Here is a 20,546-nt window from a genome sequence, read left to right on the forward strand (position 1 = left end):
AAAGGACTGAGAACAGCCAAAACACTCATGAAGATGCCCAAGGTGGGGGGGATTTACTAAACCAAATATCCAGACCTGTTATAAAGCTACAGTAATCAAGATAGTGTGGCAATGAGCTAGGAGTCAAGAGTACGATGGAATGGAACACAGAGCCAAAAGACAGGTCCCTGTGTATATAAACATTTGATTTATGACAGAGGTGGTTCTACAGAACAGTGACCGAAAAAAAATCTCTTTTTCAACAAGTGGTGCTGGGACAAATGGGTATCCATTTAGGGAAAAAAATGAAACTGGAACCCTATCTTACACCATATACAAGAATCAACTGCAGGTGAATTAAGCACCTAAATATGAAAGGGAAAAGCTTCAAAGCTTTTTGAAGAGGGAAAAAAAGGATAACCGTTGCCATCTCAAAGTAAAACACAGATCTCTTAAACAGGACACAAAAAACACTAACCAAGAAGGGGAAGACTGAAAAATCTAACATAAAAATAAGAACTTTTTAAAATCACAGTGTATCACTAACAAAGTGAAAGGACGGTAATATTTATAATGAATAAAACTGGAAAAGGACTATTGTCCAGAACATATAAAGAACTCCCACAAATTAATGAGGAAAAAACCCCTAATTGTAAAAAAGTAACAAAAGAACAGGTGCCTCACAGAAAAGGAAATCCAAAATGTCCAATCAATATATGAAAAGCTGTTCAGCCTCATTAGCAGAGCATGTAAAGTAAAACCACAATGAGATACACTATCAATTTGGCAAAAATTTAAAAGTTTCACAACACCAAATATCGGCAAGGATTTAGAACAACCCAGGAATTCTCTCTGCTAGTGCAGAGTGTAATATGGAAAAACCACTGTGGAAAACAATGTGGCATTATCTAATATAAGTGAAGATTCCCAGCAATTCTACTCCAAAGAACCATTTACAAATGTATGTGCCTCAGGATATAAATCTACATGGGTATTCATAGCAGCATCCTTCATAATTGCCCCAAACTCAAAATAACCCAAAGGCACATCAACAGTAGAATGGATAAATAAATTGCAGGGTAGTCAGAGCTGGTATATAATGCTGTATAGCTATATAGCAATGAACTGAATAATGTATGGCAAATTCATGAGTATACACAAATATTTGTGAATGCTCCATAGAAAAATTATAAATATTCAGAAGAGAACGCTATAAAATACTATATAGCAATAAAAATGAATGAACTACAGCTATGTACAACAACTTGAATAAATATTACAAATACAATGTTGAAGGAAAGATGCAACTTAATACATAACAGTATGATTCCAATTAGGTCAAGACCAGGTAAGAATAAACTGATAAGAAGATGCATGTATAGGTGACAAACTCTAAAGAAAAGCAAGGAAACACCATGAAAATCAAGGTAGTGGGGAGTGAGGGAAAGAGCTACGATCAAGAAGGGATATTTAGGGACCTTCTTTACACGAGTGCATGCTTTTTAAACACGTGCTAAACATGTAAGATTAATGCACATTTTGCATATGTATTAATCTATGTCACAAAAATGCTTTTTTGCTACAAAAAAAAAAAGTTTCAATGTTACCTCTTCCAGAAGTCTTTCTATACCCCAAACCTAGGTAGATGCTCCCTCGGCATCCTCCACCTCTCAGCTGGCTGTAATGCCTATTAACTTAAGGGCATCTCTGCCCTCAAGGACAGCCATGGAGCCTGTCTTGGCTCACCATTGTATCCTGTGTCTACACAGTGTTGAGCACATGGTGAGTGCTCAACAAATATAAATTAATCAACGACTGCACTGAAGGATCTGAGTTGGTAAAAAAGTAATTAGCTCCAGACCAATCAACTGACAACCAGCAGAACGTACTGAGTGATGTTATGGAAGGAGAGACCCACCTGGAGTCAGAAAAACTAGGCTCTGGTTCCATCATTTACTGGCCATATCGCCTTAAATACATCACTTTTTTCACTGATAGTAAAAATACTACAAATAGCTACCATTTAGGGAACTTCAACATTATGCTAAGTGCTTTTAGCTGTGTTACCACATTTAATCCTCACAGTGTATCTGCAATGAGTTTAATTTTTTTTCAATCTCTTACAGCTTCAGAGAAGGGGGATAGACAGTAAACAAGTAAATGAATGAGCAAGGTCATTTCATGTTCTAAAGGAAGAAATAGGGCTCAAACAGTGGGGAGTGCTGAGAGGCGATGAGGGAAAGAAAGCTGGTCAGGAAAGAGCTGAGGAAGAGGGAAGAGCAGATGCAAAGCCTCCTAAGGTATACCGCTGGCTCTCTCGTCCACCAGCCACGCAGCAACACAGCCAGAGGTATTTTGTTAAGGCATACTGCAATTTTTTTTTCTTAATTAAAAAATGTACTTTTTTTTTTTTTGGCCGTGCTGCGTGGCATGCAGAATCTTAGTTCCCTGACCACGGATCGAACCCGTGCCTCTTGCAGTGGAAGTGCAGAGTCCTAACCAATGGACCACCAGGGAACTCCTAAAAAATGGACATTTTACAAGTCAGATTTACTGAAGTATAATTTACTTACAGTAAATTCACTCTTTTTGGGTATACAGCTTGATGAGTTTTGATAAACATATATAGTTGTGTAACCACCAATTAAGAGACAGAATATTTTCTATCACCTCCAAAAGTTCCCTTGTTACCCCCTTGTAGTCAATCTCTCTCTCCTACCATCCCTAGAAATCAGTGATGTGATTTCTGTCCCTATTGTTTTGCTTTTTCCAGAATGCAGAGGAATCTCTTTAATACATAAGTCAGGTCAAGTCGTCCTGTGTTTTAAGCCCCCATGGCATTCAGAATGAAACCCAAATGCCTCTCCGTGGGTTGCACCGTGGCTCCTCCCTGCCTCTTTAATCCCGTTTCGCGTTACTTTTCCTTCCCTGTGGTCCGGCCTCCCTGGCTGCCTTTTCGCTCATTTCTGCCTTAGGAGGCTTTGCATCTGCTCTTCCCTCTTCCTCAGCTCTTTCCTGACCAGCTTTCTTTCCCTCATCGCCTCTCACCACTCCCCACTGTTTGAGCCCTATTTCTTCCTTTAGAACATGAAATGACCTTGCTCATTCATTTACTTGTTTACTGTCTATCCCCCTTCTCTAAAGCTGTAAGGTCCTTAAAATAAGCAGGGAGCTTGTAGGTCTTATTAAGAGCTCCGTTCCTAGAAACTTAGAATAATGCCAACCCATGGTTGGGCTTCCATTGGGATTCACAGAATGAACACACGTGTGCCAAAGAAGTAGGGACTAGTGAGGTCCACGTGGTTGAAACTCTAAGAAGATTCAAAGAAGAAACAGGCCTTATACTGCATGCACATGGGGGGGGGAAAAAGGGTAGGAGGACTGGCCACAACTCCGAACCAGGGTCTCCCTACTGCCATTCTACCATCCCTTCCCCAAAGTCCCCAAAGTCCCCAATGATGGGGCCACAGAATGCCTGGGACACAGAGCCGGGGCCTCTCCCATCCTGGCCCTCTGGAGCCGTCAGGCTTGTTTCTCTCCTGAGGCCTGGGTCCCTTCGACTCTTCTTTGCTCACCTGGCTGGAGCTCCCACACACAGCCAGCTCAGGCTCACGGGCCTTCTTTCTCCTATCCATGTGAATTCAGAGAGGCAGGGGGAGCCCAGGGGTTATTCTGTCTTGCACTCTTCCCCAGGGAAGAGCCACACAGGACCCTGGTCTTGTAAACCCTGAGAGATTATGAGACAAATTCCTGCCTCGCAGGGCCCCACGCGCTCAGCGAAGGGTACACGTGGACACGACATGCACTGGTGTCCACAGTTCCCTGAGCTGATGTCCCAGTTTTCCCTCTCAATTAGCACTAGAGTTCTGAAAGCTTAATTTTGTTATAATTTATTATCTCAGTTGGGGGTGGCCAAGGGAGAAGGCAGGGAATTCCTTTGCCACGAGGACATCTGTTTTGCTGGATAGCAAAACTTAAATTATGACCTCAAGACTTGAGCAGAAGCTTATAGCTCGTTCGGTCCAGTCTCCTAATTTTATATGTAAAGATACTAAATCCTAGAGAAGTTAAGGAACTTGCCTGGGGCCACCAAGCTAAATAGGGACAGAGCTGGGGTAGAACTCAAGTTTCCTTAATCCCAGTTCAGCCTTATCTCCACCTTAAAATGTTCTTGAATTTGGCTTTTATCCCTTCCCCTCCACTGACACTGCTCTTTTAAAGGCCACTAATAGCCTCAATCACCAAAATACAATAGCCTTTTCTTAGTCCTCATCTAACTGGACAATGCCACGGAACAGAACCCTGCTTGCCACACAAAACTTCCTGAAGCACACGTGGCAGGGCCTCCTCTTGTGCCTCTGACCTCCAGCCCCTTTTCCCAGCTGGAGCTACCTCTGGGTCTATGGAAGGCAGGCTCCCCTGCCTCACCTCCACAATGTGGGGGGTGGAATCCTTCCTTGAGACCCCTTCTCCTCTTCATCTGCATTCCCACCCCAGGGGCACTGCATCCACTGACTCTCATGGTCTTACCACACAGGGCAGCCAAGAGTCCCCTACTCTCCTTCCAGCCCCGACCTCTCTTCCCCAAGAAAACCACTGAACATTGTGAACACGTAAGTTATCCTACAAGGACCGGAAATTCGTACTTGCGGTCTGACTTGCCATCTTCCCTCTGCTACTCCTCTCCCTGCTCTTATGCTTCCTAACTTGACGGCATAACTAAACTCCAAAATCCAGGTTCAAAACTGGGAGGACTCTTCTGATCTACTCTTTTCTCCCCATGTTCAACTAGACACCAGGTCTCACTTATTCTGCCTCTAAAATCTCTCCCCCATCCAATTCCTCATTGCCTTTCATAGCAATCCTCTAGTGCAGACTACAGAAATCTCTCTCTGCTCTTGAGCCTCTTCTCTGGTCTCCCTTTTCAAGCTCTCCTGACTTGGCACTCTACTACCCTACCATGTAGGGAGGAGGTTAGTGCACCCTACCATGTATTCACAGTGTGTACTCTGTAGCGAAATATGCTCAGGGAAGCCTGCAATCCAGCTCCACTCTTCCTTTCCACACTTCTCATATTCCCACAAACCCCAACTCTTCAGGTACATAAGACTGTCCACTACCCCATGACGGTGCCCTGCATGTTTGAGTCTTGCTTTTGTGCTTCAGCTCATACTGTTTCATCTTCCTGGAAGGCCTTACCCAATTTTAAGATGATTTTGGTTGTAAAGGAGAGAATTCCAGCTCAAATTAGTTTATGTGAAAGAAGGGATTTATTGGTTCATGTAACTGTTCAGTGCATAGAGCCAGCTTCAGAGAATACAATAATTATCATCAAAGGTCTTTCTGGAAACCCCTCTCTCTCCTCTCTTCCCCCCATTCCTTCATCCCCCGAAGTCTCCCCCACAATAGGTAAACTTCCTTCCTGCACAGAGTAATGGAGATGTGGAAACATGGCCACAGACAGCTCCGGGCTTTCATCAATCCAACCCAGTGAGGACCTTTCTGGGATCCCAGATGAAGAGCTCCTTTCTCATAGTAACTATAAAATCCCAGAGAAGGACTCTGCTCGACCTGGACTGAATCACACCACATCCCCTGGAAAGATCACTATGGCCAGGGGAATGGGAATTTGTGAATGGCAAGGCCTGGGTCACATGCCCATTTCTATTTTCAAGCAGCAGGGGTAGTCATGGCAGCCCCACGGGGACAGCCTGGAATGAGGGAATCTGGGCAGAGTAGAACAACCCAGTTCCACTGAACTCTCATTTCTCCACCTACTGCCTCCAGGCTTAATCCTGAGCCCTTGTCCAAATCAAATTCCAGTTTTGCCTCTTCTGTGCACTGATTGTCTCCCCCAACTGATCCAACTCTCTGAGGGCAGGAATTGGATTCCTATGTGATCAGTATAAGGCTTCACGCAAAGCTGTGTCTCCAGAAAAATTTTCAGTCTGCAATTACTATGTCCAATTATTTCTTTGTGAAGTCATTGCCTGATTCCCCTGGGACTGACTTGCCCACCACCGAATCTCCAAGCACCTAGAACATATGCCTAACACATAACAGGTGCTAGATAAATATTGAGTAAATGAATGAGTGGTTTGAATAGAACAAAGGTTACCAGCCTTTGGTGTTTGGTAAACGAGCTCACCTGCTTTTTAATTCTTCCCACTTCACAGAGAAGAATAAACGATAAGGCAAGAACTCCAACTTCTTGTCCCCACCATCCCACCCCCAAATTTCTGTACACACACCCCATGCTTATGGCCTTCCTGTCAGTCTCAGGGGAGGAGATGCACATTCATGTCCAGATTAAGCTGCCCATCCATACTCTGCACTCCCTCCTCCCTGCCCATCCTCTTGCAGCTCTGCTCTTTCTACCACTTCCTCTTTCCTATACCTTCCGCATCTCCCTCGGTCTGGACTCTTTCTTTACGGCTTCTCAGTGGATCCAAGTCCCCGCATGGGAGCCAAATGAGGTCAAATAAATCCTCCCTGAGCCCTCTCCCCTTCTCCCCTCTTCCTTCTACAGTTCCAGTTTCTTTTCCAGGAGACTCCATTTGTGGCCTCAACTTCCTCAATCCCACATGCTTAACCCCACTGCAGTTTGGCTTTTCTGCCGTCCCTCTATTGAAACTGCTCTTGCCAAGGTTGCCAACAAGTTTCCAGACCCAGTGGTCACCTGCCAGTCTTCATCTTATTTGACTCTTGCAGTATCCCACTCAACTACTTCCTCGCCTTCTTGAAATTCTTTCCTTCCTTGGCTCCCATGAGGCTGCTCTGCCTTGGATTTTCTTTTCCGCCTCTTAGCTCACTCCTTCTTGGTTTCCATCACAGCCTCCCCTCCCTAGATGTTTCTCAGTTCCTGGAGCTGTAGGGGGGATGGGGGGGGAGATGCATCCTCTGCCTTCTCTCCCCTTCTCACTTAGCCTGGTGAGATTCCCAACTTTCAAGGCTCTCACTGCCCATGAGCACCAAAGAATTCCAAGTTGACCCTTCTCCCCAGGTGCATCCTATCTCCTCATCCACATATCCAACTGCCTGCCAGGGATCTCCACTTGGGTGATCCACAAGAATCATGACCAAACATGACCAAAATAAGTCAGCATTCTTCTCCTCAAGCCTTCCCTCTTCCTCCTGCATTTCTCTATCTCAGGGAACGGCACTACCATCCCACCAGTGGCCCAAACCAGGAATCCTGGACTCATTTTTGTCTACATCCTTTAAAATGTAGTTCCTCCTCAATGCCATTCCAGTTGATCATCAAAAAAATTCAATTATTGCACCGCCCAAATAGCTCTTAAATCTATCTCCTTTTCCCACCTCCCACTACTACCACTTTAGTTTAGTTCTTAATCTTTTCCCACCTGGATCACAGAAATAACTTTCCATCTGGTCGCCCAACCTCAGAACCTGACTCCTCCAGTCCACATAGGTGATCTTTCTAACGCACAAAGTGATCCGGCCAACCCATTTCCTTAAAATTCTCTGGTTCTTGAAAGTTCTCATCACAAGGTAAAAAATTTTAACTATGTATGGTGATGGATGTTAACTAGACTTACTGTGGTGATCATTTTGCAATATATACAAATACCGAATCATCTCACTGTACACCTGAAACTAATATAATGTTATGTCAGTTATACTTGAATTTTAAAAAAACCATTTGGTGGCATCTCATTATACTCAGAATAAAATCCAAAGTCTTTGGCACAATAACAAGGCCCTTCACGACCGGGTCTCTGTCTCATCTTTTATCCTCCATCTCTTGACACTCCTTTTATATACTGTGTTCTAATCAAACCAAATTACTTCACATTCCCAGCATGTCCATGTGGTGACATATCTCAGTGCCTTCTTACATGTTGATTCCTCTGTCTGGCATTCCTTTTCTCCACCTGCTAACTACCATTCATTTTTAAGACCCAGCCCACATGTCATTTCTCTTGGCCAATGTTCCTGCCTAGAGAAGGTGCCCTCTGTTCTCCCACAGCCCCGTGGCACTTCCTGCTCTGAGGTGTAAGTGTCTTTTACACATACCTCCCATTAGGCTGAGTTCCTCAAGAGCAGGGACTAAGACCTTCCTCCCTACTTCCATGGCATCATGTATATGTCTAGCTCACACTAGGTGCTCAGTAAATGCTTATGGGTGAGCAGATGGATTAATGGATGGATGGCTGAATGGATGGATATCCTACTACCCTGTCTTTCCCAAGTCTTCTCCGACCACTTCCTTCCACCAAAGCCTGAACCTTCAGTGGCAGCTCCTCTCTGTTGCCACCTACTAATGGCCCACACTTCTGAGGCAGGAATGGAAAATGATTCCAGGAGCTGTCCAGATGGTGATTAGGGACCACTCCGGCGTCAGAATCAATGTGATACACGATGGTGACCACCACCTCCACCTCCGGAAGGAACCCGGCCCCAACCAACCACTTGCTATTCTCTCAGCCACTGACCTCAATCAAGGCTTGTGCCATACTGTTTGCTGATGGGTACTGGGTCCTGGCCTGCCAGCTCTCTATTGCCCACACTAGTGGTGGTCTAGTAAGAACTGTGTGGTGTCAGAATGGAAAGGACATAGGTTTTGGAATCAGGCAAATCATGATCTCAATACATTGCTGTCACTTACTAAGCTGTGTGACGTTAAGTTACACAGTTAACCTAACTTCTCTGAGCCTCACTTCCTCATCTGTAAGATGGAATTGATGACTGTATTTCCTCATAGGTTGATGAGAAGAAACAAATGAGGATAACAGATGGGACTGAAAATGATGAAAACAGTCTATGACCAACAAAGGCTTTCAATATTATTATTCCATCTTTTGTAGAAATGAGTTTGCATTCTTTGTGCACCTCAGTTCTTTCTCTCTTTTCTTCAATGAACATTTATTAAGCACCTCCTTTGTGCCAGACATTGGGCTCAGTGCTGTATGACGAGCAAAAATAAGCCACCATTCCTGCTTTAGGGAGACCTGGTAGGGAGGGGGCACCCAGACTAGCAAGAGAGACAGATACATAAACACCTAATTAATTTACACTGTGTAATAAATATTAGTGCTCTAAGACTCTGGAGGCAGGTGGCCCAGGTTGATTTTACAGCATGGGGAAGTTGTTCCCGTAAGTAACAATTTTCCACAGAAAACCTATCTGTTGGCTAAGTCATCAGCAGGGAATCCAGGGTAAATTCTTGGTGATGCAGTCCTATCCTTAAATATATTATCTCCCTTTCCTCTATTTTTGGTTGAGAAATCAAGCGAGCAGGGGGACAAATTCAAGGCACTGACTATTAGCCTTACAGGATTTTATTTTACTTTAATTTTTTGGTGCTATGAAAAGCACAATGTTTTTCCTCTTTTCTGTAAAGAAAATTAGAACTAAAGATGGCTCAGCAGATAAAAGCTGTGGGCGGTAAATACTCCCACTATTCCCCCCTGCATTTCAGGCTTCTAGGTTTCTCTTTGCATTTACTGAGCTAGAATCCTGAAAGAGGCCTGAGGAATTCTAGCTCATATCCTAAGTAAGAGATGAAAAGACTGAGGCTCAGAGGGGCTAAACGACTTGCCCAAAGTCAAGTTAGAGAAGGAGCCAAAATTAAAACACAGCTCTCCTGAGCCTCCCCTTTAACTATTCTGCAAATCTCCCAACTCCTTGGATCTTATGCACCTGAACCCGGGCAAGTGCCTTCCTGTCTATGTAGCCCTCCCATCCAGGGGGGAAGTCAGGGCTGTCTCCATTTCTAAGCATCCTGGAAGCCACAGACAAACCACTTCTTCCTTTAACATGTCACTGGGTCCCTCCTCCCAGAAACATCCTGTTTCTCAATCACAGGATACTTTCAGATCCTCCTCTTTGGTTTGAAAAGCACATCTGCATGAAAAGTTTGGTTAGAGGTGGTTTTCTCTAAATGCCTCTCAGGACTTTCCTGGCTGAGAAAGCTTTGTGGTTGAGGTTGCTATTCTGCAATTATCTTGGCCTTAAAAGGGCTTTCATGGGTACCCCCTACCCCCTCAGGAGGGAGCCAGAATTGATTCTTCTATGTTTAGAACCTCGCATCAAAGACCTCAAGAATCTGAACATGAAGGTAATTCCCAATTTCACAGCTCACTTAGAACAGGAAAGGAGCTTGGGGTAGCCCTGGGCCAACTACTCCAGGAAACGGAGCCCCCAGAACAGCAGGGGCAGAGCCACCTATCTCGACTCCTGGTCCAGTGCTCTCTCCCACTCTCTGTAATATCACTCCAACCTCCTGGGCTGAAGCAGCTGCGCCATCAAAAATGTCATATCACTTATGACAACACAGTTAGTTATATAACTGATGCTGCAGAGCAGGCAAGGGGAAGAAGCCCTGAGCGTGAACCACAGCGCCCCGCTTCTGGCTCTCAGGCAAGCTAAGGCCCACATACTTGAGAACTCCATATGGGAAGGGAACACCCACTAATCAATCAAAGGAATCACAACTGTAGCTGACATGTGTAAAATGATTTCTAGAAAACTGTTAAAAGGGCATTTCATATATTACATCACTTAATATTCACAAGCCTGTTAGGTATTTTTATTATCAGCCCCATTTTACAGGCAAGGAAACTAAGGCACAAGAAAGTAACTTGTTTAAGGGCACACTTCTAGTTAGTGGTAGAGTCAAGATTTAAAGCCAAGCAGCCTGGTTACAGAGCCCAAGCTGCTAACTGCCTCTCAGTTTTAAAAGCACGCTAAACGGCTTCTCCCAATAGGAATCCACCTATCTCTTTGAACCAGTAACAGGTCACTGCTCCTTTCTCTCCTTCCTCCGCTATGCTAATGACTGATTTCTCAGGAGGTTTCTTTCCTAACCAGTATTGTGCATAAATGAGAAACACAGAATAAAATAAGAATGTGATACCGGTTTGAACAAATTCTTAGAATGCAGTTTGAGCACCTTCAAGCTTTTTATGATGATGCAGTCAATAAAGTGAGGTGAAGTGCTCTTCTTACAGCATCTGCTAACCATTTTAAAATCCATGTAGTATGTATGTAAACATACACATACGTGCACATTTAAAAAATTTTTTCAAAATCAAAAGTTGTTCTTTGCTAGTGTCATATTTTGGGGTAATTCTTTCCAAAATGTTTTTTTCAGTTTGAAATCACCTCCTCACCAGCTTGTCTACTGTCTTTCAGATCAAAATGTGCTCTTGTGATAACGGTCCGTCTAGCTTTGTAAGAAATGAGAGACTTAGAACACCCTGGGAGAGAGGGAACCAAGTCCCTGCCTCCAGATTGACTGAGCACATGTCAGAAAAATATGACCTTATTCTACTCATATTAAATCTCCAGTATTAACAGTGAGAAGCTGAAAAACATAAGTGATCCTGTCTTATCTTTAGCAGGTGTGGCTAAGATGCATGATATAATCTGGGGAGTTCCAAGTGCTAAAAAAAAAAGACAGTCCTCTGACTCTGGGCACTATAAATCTAATCTAGCTCCACACAGAGACTAGAAATTCTGGATTCCTCTGGAGTCTTGTCAATCCTGCATGAAGCTTCATCCATTTAATCTCATCAGCAACAACCCTTTCAATAAGCACACGGGTTCGATTTCAGAATCTAACAGGTGACTGAGGTTCAAGAATTCCACAGCTGATTCCTGAGGCGATCAGGTGGACTGTTTGCTACTCTTCTGGCAGGAAGGTCTGCTGGTATTTACAGCTCAGTGAACAGTAAGGAGGGAGAGAGCACCATCCATCAGCAAAGGAGAACTCATCTGCTACTTGATCTGACATTCTGTTTGCGCTCACACTGTCTCCAGAGAGCAAGGTGCATCCATTTGAATAAACATGGAGACAGGAGGAAGGGGAGGGGGAGCAAAGCAGCCAAAGAGATGACTGCAGAAACAAGAAGTCCACAGATCGAGGAGCTCTCAGTGGAGCGCTGCCCCAGCATGGGACCGTTTGGGGATGTGCAGGAAACGCCCTTTCAGACGACTGTACTTTTACTGAGTAATGGCTGCAAGTTGCTGTTCACCTCCTCTCATGCCTGCCACTTAGCAGGTGCCAAACAGTGGTGTGCTGGATGAACACAGGCTTGCCCTGAACCTAAGCCAAAGACTAAACACCCTAATTACAAAGTCAGGGTCAGCTGGTAGGAGGAAACCACCAGCTTTTGGCAATCTTAAGATTGTCTTCCCTGTCTGGTAGGGTCTCTCCTTGGACTCCAATCCTACTGGAAGGGCTGGGATATTTGTATGAGCAATGGTGTCTTCACTAAATCCTTAAATTTTGTTTTACCAGTGGCACTGAGCAAGCACCTTGGAAAGGAACACACATCCAAAGTGCTCCACTTTACTGTGTTCACTTATATAAAGCCTACCAGCTAGCAAGCCATGCCTCAATTGCTACCTTCGGACTCTCTAGCTCCCTAAAAATTCACTTAATGCTCCAGAGACAACAGATAGCCTAAATATGACATCACAGAAAACTCAACATCTCAAATGAGGACAAACTGTGGTGTCCACAGCAACTCCACAGTTCATTTTACATTTTCATCAGGTAGACGGTCCACGTAGTTGTCACTATTTGCTCAGAATGGGAAGTCACTTAAAGTGATTCTGTTGATTCCATATATAATGCCTTAAGAGATTTCTTTGAGAGGGTTTTGGTGATTAAATAAAATTAACACTTGCTGTTAAAATTTTGATTAATTGGAATAAGAGTCCCCTAAATGACTGCAAAAATGATGAGGCTGTATCACAGGTGAGGTCAGGAGCTCCTAACAAGCAAAATTATTTAAAATGTCACACATAAAACGTCACTGATTACTCATGGTATGTGTAAAATTATATTTTGCCGTCTCAATGATCATTGTTTATTTCTCAGTACGGAAATGTTCTGGATTGTCTGACACAGAGCTCCCAAACACTAGTTCACAATCCCATACACAAAGGAAAAAAAACCTAGCAAGCTATTTTCAAATGAAAATTTTAATAAAGTATTAAGAATCACGCTTTTCAAATGACAGTCTAACATGTAGCCCTCTTAATGGATGCAAGTTTCCCACTGCAACATGTATCAAGCAAAAGAATGTCAAAGGTCAGTTTCCCTGCAATGTTCCTAGGCTGGTATGGGTGTTAACACTTTGTTCTAAACAGCATCTGCCAGCCAGGCCTTTGTGATATAATTTCAGTTACTACAGGCATATATGGAAGCCCCGTCCGTCTTCTAATCAGCACGCCATAATGTGGATAAGAATGTACGCTGAATGGAGTGGCTCTTTGCTCTTCTGGAAATGCTGATTAAAAAGGATCTGGAGATGTCTCAATATCAATATTCTTCCTCTCAATGCAACAGGCTGGGCTATTAAACCCCAGTCCCCATTAGGAAGTCATCGAGTTCTCACAGGGCATCACTCACAGAGAACGCTCTAATTTCATCTGCCTGGGTGAAATAAAAGAGCATCCTGATTAACTCGTAAGTATGGTCTGATAGGTTGTTAACCAATCGTACTGGCCGGGCAAGTCCAAAATTGCGTTCTGTAAATGCCACCTAGATTTTCAGGGCCAGCCCCACCCATAGTACAGTTCGCCTGATTCAAGTGACTCTCACCCAAGTGGCAATCTGGAAAATCACCTCTTCAAGGGAAGGCTCAAAAGAATTTGTCACTAGGATACAGTGACACCAATCCCACATTTTGTGGTTAATAAAACAAGTCCTGCATCCAGCTTGACACAAGGCCCTGATCTGATTTATTTCAAGCCAAGCTGGAGGGCTCATAGGAAAAGCTGCCATTCATGAATGCTTCAGGACAGGACACTAGGGTCCCTTGTGGCAAAATTTACATGGGCCAGAAATCTTTCTGACTCACTTTTTGAGCAAACTTAACTCACTTCCTAAAGAGAACTGGTGTATTTTTTAAAAATATACTAACAGTTTTACCTACAAAATCTCAATTTTGCCTGTTATTTTTCTCCAAAAAGGCATCCTGTCAGGTGATAAAGGGAGGAGTGCAGGGAAAAGAGAGAAAGTGCCAGGACGTCTGATTTAACCATCTGAAATATCTAACGCTTGATTTTCCCCCCTCCCTCCTCTGTGTAACCAAATATGAGACGCAGAAGACTTTCCCGGAGAAGTCTAAATACAGCCTTCATTTAAGATTTTCTGCCCCAGTACATAATTAGGAAATTTCATTCTAAAATGGCACGCCTATCTCCTTGGAGAGCGTGCCTCTGTCTGAATAAAAAAGGCGAGGTATCCTTCAGGGTACTCAGTATATATTTTTAAACTTCTTATTAAATCAACCTAAGTTATGGAGCTTGTTCAGGAAAAGCAGGTAAGGAGGTGCTTTGGCAGATGCAAAGTTAATTTCCAGACTCTAGCATACACCCCGCTTCCATCCCCGCTTCCCTCAACCGAGCGTTTCCGAATGCCTTCGGCCTCCTTCGAAGAGGCTCGGCTCCGAACACTGCCGAGTCCCTCCGAGCCTCGAGCCCAGCCTGCGCCGAGCCGAGCCGAGCGCCACCAAGCTGAGCCTCCTCGACTTTTCCAGCCTCGGCTGGGCGCTGTCCACCACTCGCAGCGCCTGAAACCTCACCCAGCTCCGGTGGCTGGGGCTTCTACTGGGCTGCAAGCCTGCCACTGCAGATTACAGAGTTCTGAAGTTTTGAAACGTCCCCTTTAGGGAGAAAGGGGTGGTGCTGCTTGCACTTACCGACCTGCAAGGGCTCCAGGCAGATGCAACATGCACCTTGTTGCAACGAGCAATTCCCCAGGCCCCGCCTTCCCATCCATTTGGGTTGCACAAGCTTCAAAGAAGCCCCAGGCCAAATTACCCGTGGATAATTTGGGTGCGGCAAGCCAAGGGGCCTCTGCACATAAAGCCCCAGGGAGCTCTCGAACAAAAATAAGAACACGTCAAGCAGACGGGAGAAATTGTCTCCGAGTCGCTACTCCCTACCATCATGGCGCCGCCTAGAACCCGCTTGTCATGCCTGTTACACATGCAAGATTTTTTGCATCTTGGTTCTGAAACCACAAGCATGCTTCGTCTCCCACCCACCTTTCTGCGAAAGGGGTTTTTACTTTCCATTGTTTTCCTACGGGATGCAATAACTTCGGCTATTCTGTCAAGTTGAAAAATAATCATTTTTGTTTACTGCACAGCAACCCCTAATTAGGAGCTGTGTGTGCACGAAGGTGTCACAGCAAAGCGACGTGGAATCCTCGCTAAAAGGTCTTAACGAACTCCTCCGTCCCGAACCGAGAGGCCAACGGAAGCAGTGGGTCTAGGAGGCCCAAGGGCGCGCACCCCTTTCCTAAGGTCACCCCCTCCCCAAGCAAAGCTGCCTGTGGGCTCACCAGGAACTGCTAACCAGGAGTGGATGGGGCAAGAAGCAAGCCTGGGAGTAGGAAGGAGGGGCAAGGCTCCTTACTGAGAAAGTGTGGAAGGGAAGGAATATCCCATTTTGTTTTAATTTTCAACCATCACTCAAATCCACCCCCAGCTAATTAGGAGGGGAAACTGATACCTAAGGCAGAAGGGGGTGGTGCAGCAAGTGGGGCCTGAAATCCGCATTGTGGGTAGATTACATGGAACACAGCCTATGCAGAGTGTAAATAAATACACTGATAAAGGCCATAGAGTGAACGAAAACTGCCAGTGTCAGGAGAGCAAAGGCTGGGAGGATGGGGGAGAAAGGTGGGGGAGCAGCAAGGGGCGGGCATTCAGCCTCACAGCCAGCGTCCTCCTTCCACCTCTACCTTGGATACACCTGTGCCAGCCACATTCGCTTGAACACCCACCCCCTCCCCTACCACACACCCCTTCCCCTAACCTCCGTCCTTTGGGGGTGGGGAGGAGGGGTAGAAACCACAGCCTCTAATTCAGCACCAAATCCATGAACAGCAGACACTTGATACTCCACCCCAGCCTAGGGCTGGGTCCCCTCCATGTTTTAGCCAAGTTCAAAAATCACTGCCCCAGGAGAAGAGTAGGGGGAAGTGGGATTATGGATGTGGAGTAGGGGGTGGAGGAAGGAGAAGAGAGAAATAGAGACAGAATGATACAGAGACACAGAGATAGAAATAGACGCAGCGACACACAGGAAACACCACACAATCAAGAGTAATGATCATAATCATGCCAATAATGTGATGTTCTGATCAATATGGCGGACACTGTCATTCATACAACTACAGGCGCTCCCCTTCCCTCCACCCCAGCCCGGAGAAAAAAACACCCACCCTGGGAGTTGGGGTGGAGGACCCAGAACCAACGTAGGGCCTGGGGGAGGGGAGTCAAATTCAGGTGTGTGTATGCGTGTGCGTGTGTGCACGAATTAAAAACCGGGCCTAGAGAGCAATGTGAAGTGAGCAAGGTAATAAAAATTATTTAAAAATTATACTTAATAAAAGTACAAATCCCAATGCCACAGGGACTTACTTCATCTGCTTCACAATGGTGCTTTTTCCAGATTCTCCAGCCCCTGTTGGGACAGACGGGGGAAAATTTGGTGAGTGTCAGCTTAGGGGACCGGGGTGGGGGGTTGGGGGGTAAGGCATGCGAGGGAGTGGGCGATCCTGGGCACATGGTGGTGCCAACTCGGGGACCAGGTCTCCCCAGGAGCGAGTGGAGGGGGGACTGGTGGGGGGGTGCAGAGTGGCCGGGGTCGGGGGATGGGGGTGGCAGTCCCGGTCCTTACCCAGCAGGAGTAATTTCACGTCTTTGGCGGCGCTGATGCCATCCTCTTTGAGGTTTTTCTCAATCGCCTTGCTCCGCTCGAGGGCGGCTCGCTCCTCTGCGCTCAGAGTACATCCCATGGTGGCCCCTTCCCTGCCACAGCCCGCACGACTCGGCTGGCACGGCTCCCCGGCTCGGCGCGCCCCCCACCCCCCCAGAAAGCGGAGCCTGGGCTCAAAGGGGAAAAAATCACGATAGCCTCCCCTTGGCTGAAAACAAAAATGTCGGGAAACCAGAACCCCCAAAAAAGACAGCCTCTAACAAGATTCCAGCCGCGGAGACTCGCGGCAGCTGGCGGGGCTCTGGGGGTGTCGAGGCGAGGGTGGCCGGGGTCTGGGGTTCCGGAGCCGAGGGAGGAGGCGCCCGCGGTCCGAGGAGGCGCGAGCTGCAGGCACTGAGGCTTGTGCACGACCCAAAATAAATAAAATAATAGTCGAGGCAGGAATCGCAGCCGGAGCCGGCGGAGGGTGGGGTGGGGGGCAGGGTGGGTCCTTCTGCCGCTGCTGCCGGAGGAGGAGGCGGCGCGGGGTGTGGAGGGAGTGAGTTAGGGGGTGCTGCTAGTGTATTTGCATCGCTGTTCCTCAGCCGTCGGTGCGTCCGCGGCGCCTTCGCCGACCCCCGCGCGCTGGGCAGGGCTGGGCAAGGGGCCGGGCCGGGGGGCAGGTCTCTAGCGGGAGACGGCGTCGCTGTTTCCCAGAGCCAGCATCGCTCGGTGGAGCCTACCGAAGAGAAAGGGAAAGCGCGACGGAGCCGCGGGCAGCCGGGAGCTCGAGGGGGAGCGAGAGAGGAGAGAGGCTGGGAGGGAGGGGAGAAAAAAAATGAAGGGAGAGCGAGCGAGCGAGCGCGCGCGCTCCACAGACCGGGCGGGGGAGGGGGCGAGCGCAGCGCGCGAGTGCGCCAGCTGCTCTGCGCACCCCGCACGGCCAGCCGCCCGCTGACGTCAGCAGGGCCGCGCGCCGGGCCCCCGAGACGGGGAGGGGCGGGGGGGCGGGGGAGGTGCGCGCGCCGAGGCCCGCGTAACTAGCGGGGGCGCGCGCGCGGCGCGGCCTCCCCTCCCCCACCCTCCCCCCACTCCCCTCAGGGCCCGCGGCTCCCCGAGGTGGGCTCGTGCGAGGCCTAGCGGGGGCGGGGCCTGGGGCCGGGCTCGAGCCGGGGCGCCCCTCCCCGCCTCCGCCTCCGCCTCCGCCCTCGCCCAGTGCTTTGGCGGCTCGGGCCTGGTCAACGCGAGCTCGGGGCTGGGTAGCCCGCGCCACCGTCAGGTGGGTCCACTGGGTCGCGGCCGGCGCCGCCTCCCTCGCTCCCTGCCTCCTCTCCATCTTGGCTCCAACAGCGCGCCTTCTTGGTTGCTCTCCGGCTGCTAGGGCCGTAGCAGCCGAGGTCAGGTGGCCTCGGTTAACTCGAGGAGACCGTGGTTCTGAGGGAACCTGCGTTCCCAATCATTCGCCCTTGGGGCGTAGGGGCAGATTCGGATTTTTCGCTTCCTGCGTCCCACAAACATTTATTGAGCACCTAGTATGTGAGAAAGGAGGCTGTGAGGAGAGGAACACAGCAGGATGAGACAAAGCCAGGGCCTGTTCTCAAGGAGACTCTGCCTCCCTTTGCCATCGCGGACCCTGCTCCAAGATTGCCGGCCAAAAGGGCAGCGCAGGAGACAGTTCCCACACTGGGCAGCTTTTGGATGGGAGGGACAGGTTTTCATGCAAGTGATGCTTACTTTCTCAACACAGAGCTTAAATGCTTTTTGCTCATTTTGAAAGGTTTAGTTTGGTTGAGATTTTTGCACTGAGCCCTCTTGTTTTGCCTGTTCCCAAAACACAAATACATTAAATGAATAGATTTTGAGAGACGAGAGCTTCTTCCTCTAAATCTTTTAAAACACTCCCCCGCCCCATATCTTTTTAAAATAAAGACCCAGCAACCCTGGGTCAGTTACTCAGCGTACAGCTCATCAGATACTGAGGAAACACATACACTTCTGCCAAAGATCGGGCATGTTCTAGGCGGTCTCTGAGATTTTGAAGAAATTAGTTCTCACTGCACAAAATGGTTTTACAATCAGTTCCATCAGACAGCCTCAGGGGCCCTCCTAGAAAAAGGGGCCAATAGGAAAGATTGCATGGGGATAGGAGAGGCAACCGGCCAGTGGAAAACGTTTTTTCTAATAGTTGGGCATTTTTGTGGCTCTGAAGGCAAACTTGTTTGTTTCATTTCAACAATAGAAAAAACACCCCTGTTTTTTGGTAATGTTACCCAGCATAAAAATACATTTGCAATGGGGGGGGAGGCAATTAAAGCCCATGCAGAAGAAAACATTTTTCAATTTGTTGTTTCCTAGTTTGGGTTTGTCTCATTCCACAAATAGCTGTCTATGTCAAAAGTTGTATGTAATTTGAATATTTAAACTTAGATCACATTTCAATATTGTAGAAAACTGACAAAGGACTCTTATAAAGAATTGTTTTATTAAGTAAATAACTTCTTCCCCACTTGCCCCTCCACCCCTACCCAGTCTCCTTTTGTGTGTGTATTGAGGAGGGGAGCTTAGGGGATGAATCTGTTTTGCTTAAAATCTGGCTGTCACTAAAAATCAGCCTCCCAGATCCAAAACAGAGCTTAGGTAACCAATATTCTATAGAATTTGTTATTTCTTTTAAAGGTTGCTAGGATGATTATGCAGATCTCTCAGATATAGGGAAAAAATTCAGCCACCTCACCCAGATTCTGCAACCCCTACGAGGCTGCATCTGAAATACTGAAGAGGTAAGACCATAACCATTTCTTTGTAAATGGTGGGTCATATTTTACATTTTAATGCTCTTTCATATGAAGTAATTTTTAATTGAAGATCTTAGACTCTTGGGGCATTGTGGTTTACATGGTTGAATCAAACTATCTTTGATTTTGGGTATATTTATTCCTTCTTGGTATCATACCTAGTATGGTGGAGGCACAAACCTATGTTTTGTGTTTTTCTTTACTCAATACTTACTAAGCACCTACCAGCCATGAACAGGGTAATGTTCTAGGCACTACAGGTGTTGTATTTCAGGTTTGTCTACGCTGTTTTCTTTTTCTGGGTCACTTTGCATCTTTATAGCTCGGCTTCATAAAAGACTAACAATAATCCGCTTCACCTGTAGAGTGCTTTACAGCTTACGGAGCACTTTTATGAAAATTATCTCTAGTGATCCTCCCACATAAACCTCAGTTAGGGATTGTGGTGTGAGGAGCATCATGGCTAAGTGGAAAGAGCCTGGGCCCATATCAACCTGGGTACCCATTTTACAGCTGAGAAAACTGAGCCTCTGAGGGGCTGAATAAATTGTTCAAGGTCATGCAGTCATTTAGTACTAATGCAGGGCTCCTTTTACAGGTTTGTGGACTATTTGAGAGATAGCATGTTATAAGTATTTTATATTTAAATATATATATTTATGTCTGCATATATATATATATATATATATATATATATATCTCATATTTCCTAGACTCACAGAAAGCTTACAACTCCAGAAACCAATCATATTCTGGTCCCCCCCACCAAAAGAAGTAAGGATAACATCTCAGTTCTCTGTGAGTTATTAGTAATTAGATAATACCACAAGTGTTTAATTTGTCCATAGTTAATTCCTGTGGGAATGAGGAAATTATAGTCCTAACATCAGGAGTAATCAGGGACAGATTCAATTTGGTTTTATTTTATGTGATCCTCAGAATTATATTTCTCTAATTGTTCCTGCTGACCAAAAGAATAATTCTCCTTTACCCCACCTTAGGTCAACTATAGCCCTTACCACACATGGTTCAGCATACTTTTAATTTTAAAAGTAGGTGATCAGAATATTTTATATACTTTCTAAA

The 20,546-nt window shown here is 46.3% G+C and overlaps 1 protein-coding gene and 1 long non-coding RNA gene across 2 annotated transcripts in view; one reads left to right on the plus strand and one right to left on the minus strand.

Annotated features, from left to right (window-relative positions):
- GNAO1 (G protein subunit alpha o1) overlaps window positions 1-17,663 on the minus strand; it is a 156,454-nt gene extending 138,791 nt beyond the window's left edge. Inside the window, exons 1-2 of the mRNA XM_022555835.2 lie at window positions 16,648-17,663; window positions 16,389-16,431 (exon numbers count right to left, since the gene is read on the minus strand). Coding sequence (XP_022411543.1) covers window positions 16,389-16,431; window positions 16,648-16,765 — 161 coding nt within the window. The 5' untranslated portion in view covers window positions 16,766-17,663. The remainder of the gene's footprint in view (window positions 1-16,388; window positions 16,432-16,647) is intronic.
- The window catches only part of LOC115802719 (uncharacterized), a 90,150-nt gene continuing 83,050 nt past the window's right edge, over window positions 13,447-20,546 (plus strand). Inside the window, exons 1-2 of the long non-coding RNA XR_004023252.2 lie at window positions 13,447-17,944; window positions 19,342-19,445. This is a non-coding gene — a long non-coding RNA (uncharacterized LOC115802719). The remainder of the gene's footprint in view (window positions 17,945-19,341; window positions 19,446-20,546) is intronic.

The sequence above is a fragment of the Delphinapterus leucas genome, chromosome 20 (genome assembly GCF_059928025.1).
Source record: "Delphinapterus leucas isolate spDelLeu-1000000601 "Yukka" chromosome 20, BTC_Dleu_Yukka2, whole genome shotgun sequence".
Lineage (NCBI taxonomy): Eukaryota > Metazoa > Chordata > Mammalia > Artiodactyla > Monodontidae > Delphinapterus > Delphinapterus leucas.